The sequence below is a fragment of the Mercenaria mercenaria genome, chromosome 2 (genome assembly GCF_021730395.1).
Source record: "Mercenaria mercenaria strain notata chromosome 2, MADL_Memer_1, whole genome shotgun sequence".
Lineage (NCBI taxonomy): Eukaryota > Metazoa > Mollusca > Bivalvia > Venerida > Veneridae > Mercenaria > Mercenaria mercenaria.
In genome coordinates, this window is record NC_069362.1 from 9,706,905 (window position 1) to 9,726,949 (window position 20,045).

Here is a 20,045-nt window from a genome sequence, read left to right on the forward strand (position 1 = left end):
CAATGGGGTGTATGAAACAACTGTAGAAAGACACCATTTATATGATTCATACCTAAATGCACTATAAATTAAAATGCAATGGTCGATATCCGATAATATAGGGTGACAAACGTAACAAATCTTGATCAATCACTGAATCAGACGGTTTTCCTCGCAAAAGTCAATAACGATTAACAAACTTCTTTAAAGTTTTTCCATGCTTTTTTTGCTTTTTTTTTCTACTATTTTTAGAGATTTTCACACCAATTGTGAATGGGTCTGGCAGACCCAATTTGAAAACTGTGAAAGACCATTTGCAATTATGAACATATATTCGGTACCAGTTACCCTGGTATATAAGGAAAAAATTGCTGATTTTTCAACGTAATTTGCTATCAAACAAGTAATCAACACATGTATTTTCTCATCTTTATTTCATATATGGTGACCTATGTCTATTGTATTAAGTCCAAAAGGTAATCCAGTAATTGAAATTCAAGTTTTGTCCTTTTTCCATGATTCTTCAGCTCTGCTAAAATTTTCACTTGAAATGTATAAAATTTGAGAGTTTCAACTATTTCATCATTTGAACGAAATCGTAAACTTATACATGTATGCAAGTACTATTACTAAAGAATTTTAACTATGTACAAAACAAACATTCTGAAGAAAATCTTCCATAACTTCGTAAAATGTAATGAAGTAAGTTGCTCTATCTTACCTCAAACAAATATCAAATTACAGGAATACTGTGTAAGCTGATGCAGGCTTATCTCGTGAATGTATGACTAATAGACAACATGTGTAGAAGAAGACCCTTAGATGAATTTAAGATAATTTATACATGTGTATAGAATGCATTTTTTTCCTGAACAGTTCAAGGCTCAAATTTTGCACTCGCTAACTTGCTAAATGAGAGTAGATTTCACGGAATGCGACTAGATAAAAACGTTACACAAATTTTTTGCAAGTACAAATAATAGACGAAATTGCGGCGGTTCAATCAGCAAGGGAGGTAACTAAGTGCAGCAAGTCCAGATTTAGTACCTTTTAACCTAGATGTTAACCTGGTGTTGCAGATTCATGTTGAAGAAATTAATGGCCACTCTCAACAAATTTATCAATAGAAAAATCTTGGACTCTGATTCATCAACAGACCTAAACAACAACTTAACTACAAAAGTTCAAAAAGTATTCAGGCCTAAACCTGTTTCTGCTTTACTAAAGACCATCAAAAAAGGGAAAAATGGCTAGACATCATGTTGGGCTTCAATGTTTATGATAGCGACACTCATACTGTTCCATATGGGCAGGTATTGGTCATTTGTGCATGTCCACTTGTATAGCCTGGCACCAAAATCATTCAGAGTTGATGATAATGATGCAAAGTTTAAGTGTTAAGACTACATCTCATTTACTTTCTCATAATGTGACTGTCTTTTGAAGAGTTATGACCCTTATGAATTTACTAACTCTATTCTTTACAGACTTACAGCTACATGTAAGAATACATGTACCGGTATGTTTATTCTGATTACATTATATTGCAAGCTAGTCTACATACTGATAGTGGATGAATATAACGAACAAAACTGTATTTCGGAAATTCCTCATTTTTATTGCCATATCAATTCATGATACTATATCAAAGAAAGGTATGAAAAATACACAAATATATATATAATGCAAACAATATTAATGTTCTAACATGATTTTTAAGGATATTGTAACATTTTTAATTGAAAGTCTAAATTTGCAAGTAGATTTTCAGATTTAGCAAGTAAGAAATAAAGCTACGGTTAAATGCCAACTTGAATTATGGTTCATTTTATACAACATGGAGAGCTTATAGTTGATATAACAAAGATCACTGGATTTGCATCTGAAGTCAAACTTGACCCAGCACACAGATTGTCTTTGGACACTGTCCTTACTTTTCATAAATGATCTTCCTCTCCATATCACTGATAATGCACAAATTGATATGTTTGCTGATGATACAACAATATCAGCTTCAGTGAAATCAAGAATTCACTTCAGTCTCAAATTAATTTTGTCTTTGAAATAGTTCTATTCCATGTTTTATCTGTCTTAATATCTTTCAACGTAATGTTGTTCTGTGTTACCGCATTTGTCATTGTATTATCCTACATCCTTTGTAAATATTGTAGCATACATGTATCAAGTATCTTGAGGCCCACATGGAAGATCGGATAATCCAAATGTGTAGTCTCATAAAATAAAGTTGTTATTATTATTATTATTATTACACTTGCTGAACAGATATTATTTTCAAAAAAAGCCAGTGTTAAAAAGTGATACACAGTAACCATGACAATGATAATATGAACGGGTATAGTAAATCGTAACATTAGTTTAACTCTAGAAAACAGTTACGGAAAATTTTGTAATTTTTCTTTTGTTCTCCATACACATATACCCATTGGGTTTTTGGTCAGTTTAATTGTATTATGATTTGTATCTATGCTTTTCCATTCAGATATTATTAGAGTTGTGACACAATGGGTAAACACAAGAAGCATCATTATGGTCATAAAAGTTCATCATCTTCATCAAGCTCGAGTTCAGACAGTTCAGATGGCGAATACAAACATTTACCTAAACATGAACGAAAACGTATGAAGAAACTAAGGAAGCAAATGAAGAAGGTATAGCAGTGTTTGCTTTACATTTTTAGCTCACCTGTCACAAAGTGACAAGGTGAGCTTTTGTGATCGCGCGGTGTCCGTCGTCCGTCCGTGCGTCCGTCCGTGCGTCCGTCCGTAAACTTTTGCTTGTGACCACTCTAGAGGTCACATTTTTCATGGGATCTTTATGAAAGTTGGTCAGAATGTTCATCTTGATGATATCTAGGTCAAGTTCGAAACCGGGTCACGTGCCTTCAAAAACTAGGTCAGTAGGTCTAAAAATAGAAAAACCTTGTGACCTCTCTAGAAGCCATATATTTCACAAGATCTTCATGAAAATTGGTCAGAATGTTCACCTTGATGATATCTAGGTCAAGTTCGAAACTGGGTCACGTGCCGTCAAAAACTAGGTCAGTAGGTCTAAAAATAGAAAAACCTTGTGACCTCTCTAGAGGCCATATATTTCACAAGATCTTTATGGAAATTGGTCAGAACGTTCATCTTGATGATATCTAGGTCAAGTTCGAAACTGGGTCACGTGTCATCAAAAACTAGGTCAGTAGGTCAAATAATAGAAAAACCTTGTGACCTCTTTAAAGGCCACATTTTTCATGGGATCTGTATGAAAGGTGATCTGAAATTTCATCTTAATGATATCTAGGTCAAGTTCGAAACTGGGTCACGTGTGGTCAAAAACTAGGTCAGTAGGTCTAAAAATAGAAAAACCTTGTGACCTCTCTAGAGGCCATATATTTCATGAGACCTTCATGAAAATTGGTCAGAACGTTCACCTTGATGATATCTAGGTCAAGTTCGAAAGTGGGTCACGTGCCGTCAAAAACTAGGTCAGTAGGTCAAATAATAGAAAAACCTTGTGACCTCTCTAGAGGCCATATTTTTCATGGGATCTGTATGAAAGTTGGTCTGAATGTTCATCTTGATGATATCTAGGTCAAGTTTGAAACTGGGTCACGTGCCTTAAAAAACTAGGTCAGTAGGTCTAAAAATAGAAAAACCTTGTGACCTCTCTAGAGGCCATACTTGTGAATGGATCTCCATAAAAATTGGTCAGAATGTTCACCTTGATGATATCTAGGTCAAATTTGAAACTGGGTCACGTGCCTTAAAAAACTGGGTCAGTAGATCAAATAATAAAAAAAACCTTGTGACCTCTCTAGAGGCCATATTTTTCATGGGATCTGTATGAAAGTTGGTCTGAATGTTCATCTTGATGTTATCTAGGTCAAGTTCGAAGCAGGGTCATGTGCGGTCAAAAACTAGGTCAGAAGGTCTAAAAATAGAAAAACCTTGTGACCTCTCTAGAGGCCATACTTGTGAATGGATCTCCATAAAAATTGGTCAAAATGTTCAGCTTGATGATATCTAGGTCAAGTTTGAAACTGGGTCACGTGCCTTAAAAAACTAGGCCAGTAGGTATAAAAATAGAAAAACCTTCTGACCTCTCTAGAGGCCATATTTTTCATGAGATCTTCATGAAAATTAGTGAGAATGTTCACATTGATGATATCTAGATAAAATTCAAAACAGGGTCACCTACCTTCGAAAACTAGGTCAATAGGTCAAATAATAGAAAAACCTTGTGACCTCTCTAGAGACCATATTTTTCAATGGATCTTCTTGAAAATTGGTCAGAATTTTTATCTTGATAATATCTAGGTCAAGTTCAAAACTGGGTCACATGAACTCAAAAACTAGGTCACTATGTCAAATAATAGAAAAAACAATGTCATACTCAAAACTTGGTCATGTGGGAAGAGGTGAGCGATTCAGGACCATCATGGTCCTCTTGTTTCCTTATACTTTTTGAATGATAATGGGCTAGTTTCATGTATGTGTAGTTACTAAGCATCTTTTAGCAGTGTACATGTTTGTTTAAAGGAACATTTCATTTATAAGGAACACTAAGCCTAGTAATACTGATTTGGTTATTCAGGATAATATATTTGATAACTTGATATTTTATAGTTGCCATCCATCTGTAAGACATCCTTTTATTTGGATTGTACTACCGGTATGTCCTGTCTAAATAGTGTGTGGGTGGGTGGGGAGAGGGGCGTTGAAACAAAGGATTTTATTTATATTATCAGTCATGACCACTGAGTTAAGGGTAGTATAACAACCATTATCTTCCAATGCTAAGATACTGATTCTAAGCATATGTGTGTGTGTGTGTTGAGTTTGTTTATAGTCGCCACCGGTTGATACCATATGGGCGACTGTTGCTGCAATTATTCCCTCCTTCTTCGTACAATAATAATCCGTACATCGTCTTTTCATCACTCCCTTTAAAAAACATCAATTAAGTATCATCGTAGTTATGTGTCATCTGTTGTGTGTATCATCGTAGTTATGTGGTGCCTTCTTATGTTGGATTCTGCGTAGTTATGATGAAATCTGCGTAGTTATGTTGTAGTCTGCGTGTTTATCTTCCTACAGTTCAGATCTCCTTCCTTTTCTTGCTATATAGAACGTTTGGTCATCCGGAATGCATCCCGCCGCCATGATCTGTGGTAGTCCCCTCGGTCGTCCACATCATTAGTCGTCTTCAGCACTCAGATTCGGCAAGCCTTCACATCGTTGCCGTCACCAAAGCAGACCGCATTTTGTTGGCGATATGCGACAATTTCCGCAAAGTCGACCGAAGCTGACGTCCTTCAGTGCCCATCTCTAGTCCCTGTTGAGTCTGCTGTCGGGTATTCGTCAAGAGCCGCAAGAGTACACCAGCCAAACCTGTCATCCAACCCGGCGAGGTAGGTTAAAAACAAGATAAAACCAGGATAAAATCATGCTGTCGACGTAGATATCCAGCAGGGTGCAACTCTTCAGGTTCTCAAGTTGTGGCGCGGCTCACCATGTAGACCATCGACAAAATGACGTTGTTCATATCGGCAGGATGCATTCCCGTTGATTATTGTTCCCATTTTATGGCCACACTCCCCGGTTTTAGTCATGTGACGCTAACTAGGTCGACAATATACAGACAATATACATGACCCAGTTAGCGCCATATGTGCCCTCTCCACGACGTGCACGCACCGGGGAGCTCGGAGAAGTTCTAAGCATAGCTATATAAAAGTAGTTTTATAGTGGAAAACAAATGCCCAGAGGAAATTGTAATTCTTGGCTAATGAAGTGTTATTTCATATGTGAGCAGAATGTTGTTGTTGACACCTTTGTAAATCAGCTCATTCAGTGGAAACTTGATTTTTAAGGGGCAGTTAAAAACAGAATCTTTTTTTAAAAAAATAAAATATTTAGTTAGATAATGGTTTAACACCATCTTAAAGCTACTTACATTTGTAACCATTATTATAGCACCAACTTGTTCTCCACAGTTAAATTTATGACAGCTTCCTTACATAAATAAGCAGTGTGAGATGGATGACTTAAAATTTCTTATGTCAAATTGTCATGGAGATCATTCCCGGGTTTTTGGCTTAGTATTTTATTGAATTTCTGCTTTACTAGGCTGACAAGGCAGACACGAGCTTTAAAAAAAGTACATGCAATTAAGATCAAAGGATTTATAAATGTGTATTTTCATTGTCTTTTCAGGGTAAAATACCTCCAGGTTCAGTGCCAGTGAGTAATCGTTTACATTTCTTTTAGATTAACAATTTTGTAGTTTGTTTCTGATTTACCAATTAAAGGTCTAAAAAAATGGCATTTAAAAGCATGGTATATTCTTAAAGTTGACCTTGTTTTGTACTGTGTTGCAATTTTTAAACAGCTTTTACCATGCCATTTTTTATAGATTTAATTATGATTTTGTATAATTTATTGTATTTCCGCAAGCTCAGGTAGAGACAAATTTTGAAGTGATGGCCATTGTCAAAAATGTTTGCAGAGAATTCATTACACCATTAATTTTGATGAAAGAAACGTCAAACTATTGGTAAACAATTATAAAAGACAAAATAAAACTGTCAGTATCATTTTTTCTAGGGTGCCTCAAGTAAAAGGATTTAATGCGACTCCAACATTGAATTATTAAGTTAGAGTCCTGTGGGACTGTTTATACCCCCACCAAACATGTTTGAGGGGGGTATATAGGAGTCAGTTTTGTCGCGTCCCGTCACGTCCCGTCGCGTCCCGAAATCTATTATCTCAGTTATTACCAAATGGATTTGATTCAAACTTAAAATACATGTTCCACTTTATCACACACATCATGTGACACAAGGTGCATAACTCTTGACACCCAAGTTTTCATGAATTATGTCCCCTTTTACTTAGAATTTAAGGTTAATTTTGTTGTATTTTCACTATATCTCAGTTATTACTAAATGGATTTGATTCAAACTTAAAATAGATGTTCCACCTCATCACCCACATCATGTGACATAAGGTGCATAACTCTGACACCATTTTTTTATGAATTATGCCCCTTTTTACTTAGAATTTAAGGTTGATTTTGATGTATTTTCACTTTATCTCAGTTACTACTGAATGGATTTGATTCAAACTTTAAATAGATGTTCCACCTCATCACCCACATCATGTGCCCACATCATGTGACACAAGGTGCATAACTCTGACACCAAGTTTTCATGAATTATGTCCCCTTTTACTTAGAATTTAAGGTTAATTTTGTTGTATTTTCACTATATCTCAGTTATTACTAAATGGATTTGATTCAAACTTAAAATAGTTGTTCCACCTCATCACCCAGATGATGTGACATAAGGTGCTTAACTCTGACATAAATTTTTATGAATTATGTCCCCTTTTACTTTAAATTAAGGTGATTTTGATGTATTTTCACTATATCTCAATTATTACAAAATGGATTTGATTCAAACTTAAAATAGGTGTTCCACCTCATCACCCACATCATGTGCACAAGGTGCATAACTCTGACACCAATATTTCATGAATCATGCCCCTTTTTACTTAGAATTTAAGGACAATTTTGATGTATTTCACTATATCTCAATTACTACTGAATGGATTTGATTCAGACTTAAAATAGATGTTCCACCTCATCACTCACATCATGTGACACAAGGTGCATAACTCTGACACTATTTTTTTTGAATTGTGTCCCCTTTTACCTAGAATTTAAGGTTAATTTTGATGTATTTTCACTATATCTCATTTGATTGGCTTAGAGCAAAGGGAAGTAACCTTTTTTTAACCTTGTACTGAGTTTCTTCCCCTTAAATTCCAGGAATTAGTCTATTTTTAGAAATCCTGTTTTTAGATTTTCAATATTTTTAGGTATTTTTCTAAACTTTTTTATTATAAGTCCAAATGTAAAAAGTAAAAACATTTTTCTGTGGTAACATGGGTCGGTAAGACACTTTTTTGTATTCACTTTTAGTGTATCTCTTATATTAGGGATTTAATATATTTACTAGTATTACTATACTAGTATTATACTAGTATTACTTATATGTGGAAGCCCAGGATGAAGTACTCCAAAGTATTTTTAAGATTCCTTATGGTTGCCATTCTTCTGTGACAAGACCGTATGGTGGGGGTATGAGTCACTCCTGTGACAGTTCTAGTTTAAATTTTGCTCACATCATTCAAAAATAAGGTTTGGGCAGAAGTAAAACCTACCTACTTTTCTTCCACAATATGTAATCTAAAGAGTAAAGGCCAAATAGAGAAGTTTTACTGCATATAAATCAGTATTTTTAAAGATGTCTAACTCTGCCCCCTTCTGTTTCAGAGGTAAATTCAATTTGAACAGCAAGAAATGGCTATCAAATCAGAAATTTTAAATTTTGTACAATAATTCAATAATAAGTCTTGAAAAAAATAAAAACTTTCTAGAAAAAAAGGAATATATAAAATATGGGGAAAAATTTTGTCCCAATGGGGTTTGGGCCTATGCCCCATTGAAAAATTTAAGTCAAGAGCAGGTTTATGGTAGGAATTGAACACTCTTCAAAAGGAGGTACACTATTAGGTATCTAATACCTTAAAAACTTAAAATTATTCTGAAAGATGGTTGTATTTTAATGTATATTACCATTACAAATGAATGTAATCCCATCTTTCAAACATTCACTGTAAATTTTTTAAATTTTTTTTTAGGTATTTATAAAGACAATAGCTGTCTTGAATATAAAATGAATAAGATGCTTTGGTGATTTTGGTATATGATATATAATACTGGGTTCAAACGTACATTTGTTGGTGAACATTTCGGATTGTGAGCCAAGATTTCATGTACCAACATTGGAAATGACCATTTGGTCCAAACCTGTACATGTTTTTAATGGAATGTTTTTATAAGTTTTTTATTTCATGTCTATTTGGCTTAGTTAATAACTGAAAGACTATAATAGGGATCTTCGATCATTTCAGGGAATGTACCCAGCAGGTGCTCATGGTGTTCCACATGGAATGCCTCATGGAGCCCATGGCATGCCACATGGAGCCCCTCATGGAGCTTACCCTGGCCAGCCAGCCTATCCACCTGCAGGAGGATATCCGACAGGTGTAGCCCCACCTCCAGCGGGGTATGCAGTCCCTCCAGGAGGACAGATGTATCCAGGTCAGGCTCCAGGATACCCACAGATGCCACCCAACCCTTCCTACCCAGCAGGTGGTGCAGGAGGTCAGTTTGTGCATTATATTCACTGCCTGTCTTAATTTGTCTTGCCAGTATATAGTCAAAGAATCTTTGACCTGCTAGGGGGATTTATAATCTGCATTTCTTTGGCTTTGCTACATATAGTCTAGCTTTGAAATTTAGACAGTGTTTGTAAGCTAGCTGGATTATCAACCATATACATAACTATAGAATTTAAGACACTCAAGTAATCAGGTCACTAAGTTATGTCCTCTGACCTTGCTAGGCATTACAGTAATAAAAAATTCACGAGAACGTTATTGCTAGGTTTAAGCAAGACTATTGTTGGTACATGGTTTAAACTTCTGTAATTTGTTAATATTTCTAACTTCAATCCATCTGCAATATAGTTTTAAGGTATATATCACAACTTGCCCATTTTAGCTGAACTTTACAACAGTTTACTATTGATTAGATAAAAGCCACATGTATGTTATGACAGCATCTATGATACCTATCCATTTTCATTATCAGAATACATTTTTGATATTTCTTGGAAAATGCCAAATTTGATATATAACCATTCTTTAAGATTTGTTTGAAAACACACATATTTCTTACCATTTACCTAGGTTTTGTTCCCCCTGGAGGTGCACCCCCACCACAGGGTTACCCTGGAGGTGCTTACCCCGGAAGTAAGTACATCAGTATTGTTGCATATTGTTCAGTGTGTAATGTTTGAATGCATGACTCCATGTCTGGTTGATTGTCAGTCACTTGTTGAGTATATGCTAGTACTGGTAGGAAATCCAGGAACATTGGCTGGTTCAGTGACTGTAGTTTCTGTGAAAACTAATTTTAAAATCTGAGGAGAGAAAAAAGACAGGTTAAAAGTGAATGCCAGGGATAATTTGTGTTACAAGAATTTTCCAGTGTGCCCAGTACATTCCATTTAGCCTACATTAAATTGTATTAAATTAAAACTCATGACAGCAAGAATTGGCATGAAAATCTGTCAATGAACTGTGGAAAGTATATGATTAAATAAATCATTCATATACAATAATTCCTCCAAAGTCATGCTGAGTTAGCTATGACTTTGTGTATTTTGTATTCCGGTCTTGTGATATGCCATAAATGTTTTTGCATGCCACGTTAACACTAACAAACACTAAAACACATACAGAACATGTAATATGGAGGTATGCCCATTTCTAAGTTCATGAAGTGAAAGAATTGATTTATATAAAAGGAGATTTTTTACACAGGTCTGAGATATGCATTTTCTATAAATGAGCCGTGCCATGAGAAAACCAACATAGTGGGTTTGCGACCAGCATGGATCCAGACCAGCCTGCGCATCCGCGCAGTCTGGTCAGGCTCCATGCTGTTTGCTTTTAAAGCCTATTGGAATTGGAGAAACTGTTAGCGAACAGCATGGATCCTGACCAGACTGCGCGGATGCGCAGGCTGGTCTGGATCCATGCTGGTCGCACACCCACTATGTTGGTTTTCTCATGGCACGGCTCAAATTGCATTTTGGCTAGAACATGCTGGTAATTTAGTATCTATGGGAAGAAAATAAAATACAATGCATGACCGTACCCTTACATGCCCTGCACTGATTTATAGTATACGTAGCTTTGTTGTATTGTGTATAGTTTAACACTTGCATAAACTTCAGAAAATGGATCAGACTTTATACTTGAAATTAATAAAGGTAAATGAAAAAGAACATATCTCAGCTGTTAAGCGGCACTTATGAGGAGAAGTTGCTCTGTCAGTACTCACTACAATGTCATGATTTTTGTCTGGAGTGTGACATATGGCAGTCATCAGAAAGATGTGTTTCATATTTTGTGGATTTTAGGGGGTTGGGTTGTTTGATTCTGTTTTTATACAGTATTTCAGTTATGTACTTTATAAAGTCATGGAACACTGGTTTGTATTACTGACTGACATATATAACTGAATACTGTTGAAAAAAGGGCACTGAAACCCCTTCCCCTATCTCCACCCCAACTGACAAGACTGAAATTCTTTCAGATAACTACCCTGTCTCAAATGTTTTATTTGGTTTACTGTTTTAAATTCCAGTTCTTACCTTCCCATTTAATGATAAAATGTTATGAATTCTTCGATATTTCTCTCAAGGTTGTAATGTTTTCAGTTTCCCTGTTTTTAATTTTTTTCCTCCATATTTTTTGTTAAAACATTTTAAAATGTCGCAGAACATTGATTCCTTGCATGTTTGTAAAACAGTTTTAAACTAAAGTGTCTGAAGCATGGATTTAATAATTTCTCTCCGTTTATTTTCAGACTACCCAAATACGAGGCCATATTGAGTTGTAATTCCGTTCAAGTCATAATCGGCAGCGGCTGTGCATATCATACATATAGTTGTAGAGGAAACAGTCGAATTTACAAAACCATTCTTTATTCAAAGAGATTTATATGCTTAATAATTAATTCCTGCCAGTATAAGCCTATCCCTCCCATAATAGTGGTCATTCTGATATTTTTCATTTGTACAGAAATGTTACATTTTTAATTTTTTTGCTATTTCCTTGTTAAGAGCATGATTTTTGGTAACAGTGCAAATGATTTAAAGTACATAACAGCATTTGTTACATAAAAAAGTTAAACTTTCTCAGTATGGGTCATATTTTGAGTAAACAAAATTTTGAGATTTTGTACGAAAGCAGATCTAATCACTCAGTATAATTCTGTTTTATTACTAATTCAAACGTTTATGAAACAACAGAAGCAAATGAGTTCCTCATTTCTTCCAAACATTAGCAAACAGCTCAAACTCATTTTGTTGAAACCTGTGTTTTCACATTTACACTTTTTATGGATCGGATATTCAATTACTGGAAGGAATAAAATTATTTGTATACTTCTGTTACATTAGGAAATAAAAGTGCAGTTATGTAGAAATCTAGTGCCAGTAATTTCATCTTGTTAAGTTTGATGTGTAAATCATATTCTATGAGTGTTTCATATTGTTCAGATCTTTGAGAATCCGTTACATTTGATCCATTTTCTGAATTTTTTGTACACATTTAATTTACATATATGTTTAGATGCTAGGTTATAGAATGCATGCTTAATTGGTGTTTGTGTTTTTGTATTCATGTATCTGTATACATTTCGAGAAACTGCTCCAAATTTTTAAGATATTTATTATGCAACTTGCATTTTAAACAGATTCTCAGCACTATCTTATGTAAATTACAAAAGAAGTGAAAGATTTTGTTACAGCTCTGTATCTCTATAAAAATGGGAATCAAGAAGGTAATTTCTGTTATTCTTCACATTGAACTCATGACTGGTGTATGTATGTTTTTCACAAATGAGCCGTGCCATGGGAAAACCAACATAGTGGGTGTGCCACCAGCATGGATCCAGACCAGCCTGTGCATCCGCGCAGTCTGGTCAGGATCCATGCTGTTCGCTAATAGTTTCTCCAATTCCAATAGGCTTTAAAAGTGAACAGCATGGAGCCTGACCAGACTGCGCGGATGCACAGGCTGGTCTGGATCCATGCTGGTCGCATACCCACTATGTTGGTTTTGTCATGGCACGGCTCATTAATTATTAAGATACTTCTGGAAGTTACTGTTAAACAAATTGGAAACAGTATATGGTAAATAGAAGTTAGCCAAAGGTGAAAACAGACTTGAAAATTTAATAAAACTAAATGCTTAATTAATATGTGTCTCTTGTTAAAGTGTCAGTGTATTTTAGGTAATGATTTTTTTTACTATTATATAGCCAAGCTCTGTTGCTTTGATAATTTTTAGGTTACCGGTATAGGATTTTTCAATTTTTAATATGGATAAATGTTTGGTTGCATTGGTGATATCTATTTCAACTTTATGGATTGTTTGTTTTTTTTTTTGTTTTTTTTATTTATTTCGATGAATTTTCTTTAAAGTAGATTTTTGCGGGTATACAACACTCCTGATATATTAACCATTAATGTCAAGTCTTTTGATTTGTTGACATGAATAGAATTATGGGATATTAATAAGTTTAGATGGTGCTTTTATCGGCAGCATTGATCTGTGATATATCAGCAAAATATTTTTCAAAAATTGTGTTAAAATTGTCTGTGTATAAAATTATTCTGTGTTAAAAATCTGCTAAATTATTTAGAAAACTGAAAAATGTTTCTTGGAATTTGAAGGAAGAAATATGATTGGCATTGTGAGAAAACATCTCATTTTTATAGATTGTTGTTCAAATGTCTCTGGCTCCCAATGTTTCATGTATTTTGACTTGTGATGGCAAGAAAGTATCAAGTTTTTAGGTAGCTTTTATTTTGGCTCATATTCACATTGAGTGAAAGAGACACTCTTTAATAGCTTCCAATAGATAATAGTTTCAAGATATTTATCTCTTGGTATTTAAAATAAAACCAATTTGTATTTTCTATTCTATTTTAAAATACTAGTGTCTTACTGGAACAAAAATGTGATATTTTAACACTGATCAGTTGTAAATGTTGATTTTTACTTATTTATCTTATCACAATAAAAGTAAAATATTGAATGTTCTTTTTGTGATTTTACTTGAGTAAAAGAAACTTTTATACCATTCATGTTCAAATACATAATTATCTGCAAAATATTCTACATTTTAATGACAATAATTATTATAACAATGTGAAATAGTTTAAAATAAAGGGCAGAAACTCCTACATAAAATCTAAAATTCTTTCCAAACTTCAATCATGACACACCTTATAGTACTGACCCTGTCCGTCTGTCTGTACATATCTAGACTTTACGTTTTAATCCTTATTCTGATTATATTAAGCTCCCAAATAATTGTTTTTTGGAAATGTAGAAACAGCTTTGTCCATCTGTCTGTTCCATCATTCTTGTCTGGGATATTTGTCCGAAACAACTGCAGCTGGATTTCATTGAAACTTCAAAAGAAGCTTCATTAGCAAAAGGAAATGTGCAAGGGATTTGAACTAAACTTGATGGGCCTGTTGCACATATATTATTGGTTAAATAAATGACACAGTGGTTGGAATCAATATTTGACTTTGAGTCATAAAACATTAGAGTATTGCTGTATAGCATATGAAGCTGTACACCTGGTGTTCTGTATGGGATTTCACTTTACCAGACCAGAGTTTTTGTCCATGACAGTGAAAAATACACAAAACTTGCTTAAAAGTTTGTGTTGCATATATCTTAAAAATATTCCACCTAGAGTCATGAAGTCATGTGCACTGACAGGAAGTAGGGGCACCAGTGTCCCATGGACATGTATCTAGTCTAATTCTGAGTTATGGTCCCTTTAATTTTTAGATAAAAAGTCTAAATAGAATCAGTCAACACAATATTTTTCTGGCAGTTTCCCAGCAACCATTGGCTGGAATTAAATGAAACTAGTATTTCCATGTTTTTGTAATTAGAATTCATCTGTATTTCCAAATATTCAAAGTCTTTAAACAAAGGTACTTTCCTTATTTATCATTTTCTGGTTTTATTATTCATCACAACTCTTGTTGTGTGAAGCATGGACTTCATCCTCAAGGTCAATGTTACAAAGGGTCAGTTAGATATGGGCCATATCTTTTCACATTATGTCTTCAATGGGCACTAGTATACATTGAATAATGTTGTGATTTGGCGGGGTTCTCCGTGCACTGTTTCCTAGTTTGTTTATTTTAATATGTGACCATGACTGAGAAAATGGGTCCAGATGAGGAATTTTGACATTTTCAGGTTTTTGCATATTTAGAAAGTATATTCATTCAGAAATAAATCCTGAAAATTTCAGATGAAAATCTTCAAAATTGTCGATTTTATGACAGATTTCGTAACATAGAGATTAAAAATAAAAACAGTACATTTCAGTTATTCTTTCTTTCTAGTTTATTTCTCACATACTGGTAATGGCTAACAATTCTGAAATAAATTTATCTTTTGTTACAATTGCATGATATAAATAAGATCCCTTCTTAATACACAAAATGATAATCTATTAAAATCTACAACAATTTCTATAAAAATATTTCTAAAATTGTGTTACCATGGCAACAAATATATTAAAATCCCTTTTCTATGATAAAACTTAAAAAAACAAACATGTTAGCTTGAAATAAGGATTTTAAAAAGTAAAATATTTTAAGGCATATGTATTTACAAAAATAAACTGAAAATTTCCCATGAAAATATTAAGAATGTTTGGTTTTATGACAGTTTTTGTAACATGGGTAATAACCATAAGAATAAGATAGATTTGTCATTGTTTCTTCATAACTTGTCTTTTACATGCTGATGCTAAATGACTACTTTGGAAAAAAAGAACCTTCTATTACTATGAAATTTTATTTTTGTGATGCTTTCTTAAAACAGAAAAATACAGCTAATTTAAATCTTTCATATTTTCTATGAAAGCATTATTCAAATTGCGTTACCATGGCAACATATGCAATAAATTGCTTTTTCTACAATAGTACTTAAAATAAAAGCTTAATTTAAAATAATGTTTCTTGTAAGTTGGATATAACGAAGTATATGTATTCGAAAGTAAAATTTGAAAATTATATGTCAAAAGATATAAAATGTTTGGTTTTATGACAGATCTGGTAACATGGGTAATAACCACAAGAATAAACTATTTCAGTCGTGGTTTCTTCAGTTTGTGTTTTCACTTATTGGTAATCACTGGCTATTTTTAAATAAATGAATCTTCTTTTACAAAGAATATTTAGATATTCACTTAAAGTGCAAAAATCTAGCTGGCAAAAGTCCTTCCCATTTTCTATAAAAACATTATTAAATTATGTTACCATGGCAACATATGCATTTGATTCTGTTTTCTACAATAGTACTTTAAAAAACAGCTAAATTTGGAAAAGTGTTTCAGATAACTTGAATATTATAAAGTGGTATGTATTCAAAAATATTATCTCAAAATTTCATGTTAAAAAAATAAAATGTTTTGTTTTATGACAGTGTTTGTAACATGAGTAATAACTATAAGAATAAGACATTTCTGTCATTGTTTCTTCATAACTTGCCTTTTACCTGCTGGTAATAAATAACTATTTTGAAATAAATGAAACATATATTACTATTGATTTTTTTTATTGTTTATGCTTATTTTAAAGTAGAATACTAGAAAGTACAGCTAATTAAAATTTTTCCATATTTTCTAGGAAAATTGTGTTACCATGGCAACATATGTTTTAAATTCCCTTTTCCTACAATAATACTTAAAAGCAAGAGCTTCTTTTAAAAAAGTATTTCTAATAAGTTAAATATTTGAAAGTATAAGTATCCAGGAAAGAAATCTGAAAATTTCACATAAAAACTTTAAAACAGCCATGTTCTGTAACAAAAGTAGTTATGTAAGAATAAACATTTCAGTCATCCCTTTCCTCATAATCTGTTTTTTTTCAGTGGCTAGTTATAACAGACAATACAAAAAAAGTGAACATTCTTTTACCATTACATAATATACTGTAGATCCCTTATTGAAATACAAATCCATAATATTTCAATGAAATATAATATGAATTATGTTACCATGGCAACATACATACTAAATTCCTTTTTCTAAAAATACTTTAATAATTAACACATCGGCTTAACTTTTGATGAAGGTTACACTGCTACAAACTCTGATGAAAAGTAAATATTTATTTCCAGCCAATACTTTAATGTAGGTAACTGAAACTACAACCTTTAGTTGATGTTTAACCTTAACAGCTAAACACATCTATATGAACAGCAAAACAGGCTAAAGTGTTGTGTATTAAAACGTTTGAATTCAACAACAATTTCTATCTTTTACACTCACTTCCTTTTTTCAGTTCTCAGAAAAATCCTCGCCAATCACAATTTCAGTTGAAGTGGTTTGGGACAAACAGAATCCTTTGACTTTTCAGACAAATACTATTCTCTTATGAGTTCATACAGGTACCATTGTCAGGCTTGTGCCATTCCATGTCAATAATATTCGTTTAGCAAGGGGGAGTAGATTTTAGTAAGTTAACTGGACTGTCACTTTTAACACTAACAATCCAGTTGTTTCTGCAGACATGATAAAGTGGTAATACTTGGTTATCTTCTTCAAAAGTTTAAAATATTGTGATAAGATATTTCTCACTGGTATGAATGTGACAGGGATTTAAATCATTGTTGACCAACTGTGCAGTGTCATGGCCTTTCTTTCATGATGACACACTGTGTCAGCAATATCATGTATTATTAAAGGTCTCAGCATTCACCCTCCTCCACAGATTCTTCTAAATTCAAAAGTGCAAGTCAGATTCAAACTTTGCATGGTCTGTGATCATTGTTGAATATTCAATCGATCTGTGATATCCTGTAACAAGTAAGTAAAACATATTATTTTAAATAATTAACCATATTGTTTTAAATAACTAACCTAGGAGTCTCTTTATTTAATAAAAGCAGAGTTATCACTATTTGATAATAGATGATTCTTTAATTTCTTACAACCAATGCTCTAAAATATTGACAAACAGACTGACAACAGCGTGCTATCAGCATATAAAATGTATTTCGTTTGTAGATTTTGATTACTGCAAACAGGATGTTCTAAAAAAACTTTTTTGCATTTATTGGGTTAACCCTTAACCTGCTAAATTTGTAAAATTGACTACTCCATCTTTAAATAGAGACAGTACCATTTATAGCTTATAGGGGGTTCTCATAGAAAATTTGCAAAGTATCAAACACTGCAGATCATGACCAGACTGCACAGATGTGCAGGTTGATCTTGATCTGCACTGGTTGCAAAGACAGACATAGCTGCCTCATGCAGCCTAAGGGTTAAAAGTATACACTGTTTTAACAGCTATCAAAAATGGTTGTTACCTAGTAAAAGTCTCCACAGACTGTACCACAGCAAGATGTTATTTCTATTCTTGCTAGCAACCATGTCAAAATGGAATACATGTAGTGATGTACCATGCTCACAAGTTGTCTGCCCCTTAACCAACTGAGTTGCTTCATAAACAAGAGAAAACACTTGCATTCCTGAAAAAAGATTTAAAAGTCTTTGGTAAAAGTATCTGTTACCTTCATGTATCTCAGGAACCTTTACAGTCTTCATTCTAATCTATATTCTTGGTGCAATAAAACTGGTAAAAAAATTCAATCGCATCACAATGTCTAAGTCAAGAATGGGTTAATTAAATTTGAAAAAAATCACATTACAATTAAACTAAATACAATTAACTGATTTACTTTGAATACTTAATTAAAATTCCTATTATTTAGAACTATATTCTACAAGTTAATGAGATATCAACTTATACACATGTACATGTTGTGTTAAGCATTCAAATTATCCATGTACTTATTGAGTGCCACAGACTTTTCTCAGGCTAATAGCCAATGTAATGAAGACTTTACACCAACTGATCCTCCTCAAAACCAGATTGTTGAAATTAAATTTCAATAATGCCAGTTTTGTCAGTTTAAGCCATTTAATAGTCATAGTACATGTACATACATTGTACAAATCATTAGTGTAGAAGTAGACTTATTTTGAATTGACTCCAACAAAACCTAGACAGAGGTATAAATAAATAATATATATTGCATTAAAATTTTAAAAAGAGCCATTAGCTGCATGTTACTTACCTGATTCCTCAAAGCACATCCAAAATATGTTACATTTTCTTGGAATCTTAAAGTAAACAGGCCAATTTCCTGGCTGTTGTAGGGTATATGAACCAGCTGTATAGTGGAATGAACCATCAAAGGAACAAGGAATATTATCTGAAAGAAGATACATTACATGTACTGTAAACATCACTAAAATCAAAAACTTCATGAATACTAAATTAATAATGTGATTGTGAAAGGTTTCATTAACTTACCACAAAATACTATAAAAGTTATTATACTATGAATCTATTTTTTACAGGATCATAAATTGTTTTTAAACACAGCAAGGCTCAAAAATTTCAAAATTAAAAAGATTTTCATTATATGGCATAAATTCCCACTATCCAAAAAAAAAATCATCCTGTTACAAAACATTCTGAATCAACAATAATAGAAAAAGAGAGTAGTCACCAGACAGAAATAACATGACTTATGAGGCCCACAGCAAAAACAGTTACCATTTTATAAATGGAAGTGTCTAGACATCCGGTAACCAGAAACATAGCCGGTGTTCTAGCCAACCGGTAACAGGACGCCTAGCCTATCCAAATTTCTATCCTTTAGGGTTTTCTAGGTGTCCGGTAATCAATTTTAAAATATTGTATACGCCTTGCAGGTGAATATTCAAACCTATGCCAAAAAATGATACAATAAATTTATTTCCTTACAGTATTCATATATAAAAAGATCGCCGAACAGCTAGAAAAACATTCGCGGACAGGCTAGTCGTATTGTTGCCGGACAGCTAGAATGCAGGGTAGGCGTCCGGTTACTGGACATCTGCATATTTCCCTTTAAATACCTTGGCTACTACGTGAGAGGGGACTTTTCGAGAAATGATGTGACACAGGCAGGCATCTGTATGTCTGCATCAAATTTATTAATTATCATTGCTACATGTATAATGTATTTTTCCATAATAATGCTTACTATGGACCATGAACTAATTTGATGAATCCTGGTCACCTCGAGTAAGAAGCTGCCTGCCTTCAATAATTTTTGTGATAACCCAACTGGCCATTTTATATTAAATACACAGGCATAGTGGAATCATCTGTGTTTAGTGGCCACAAGATAAATTTCATAAATTTCCCTCTGTATGTTTTGGATTCACTTCCGGGTAAAAAAACGACTTAATTCAGTGAAAGTTTCAAATATATTAGAGAACTTCATTAACAACTGTTTATAAACGGTACTTAC

General features: G+C 33.4%; 1 protein-coding gene across 4 annotated transcripts in view; it reads left to right on the plus strand.

Annotated features, from left to right (window-relative positions):
• The window catches only part of LOC123561955 (annexin A7-like), a 42,871-nt gene that overhangs the window by 1,869 nt on the left and 20,957 nt on the right, over positions 1–20,045 (plus strand). For 2 of the 4 annotated variants that reach the window (XM_053529351.1, XM_053529358.1), the window contains exons 2-5: positions 2,480–2,648; positions 6,204–6,230; positions 8,967–9,219; positions 9,807–9,869. In XM_053529351.1, the coding sequence (XP_053385326.1) occupies positions 2,502–2,648; positions 6,204–6,230; positions 8,967–9,219; positions 9,807–9,869 (490 nt within the window). In that variant the 5' untranslated portion in view covers positions 2,480–2,501. Of the gene's footprint in view, positions 1–1,466; positions 1,499–2,479; positions 2,649–6,203; positions 6,231–8,966; positions 9,220–9,806; positions 9,870–20,045 lie in introns of all 4 variants that reach the window. The other 2 variants (XM_053529360.1, XM_053529365.1) reach the window with 2 other exon arrangements.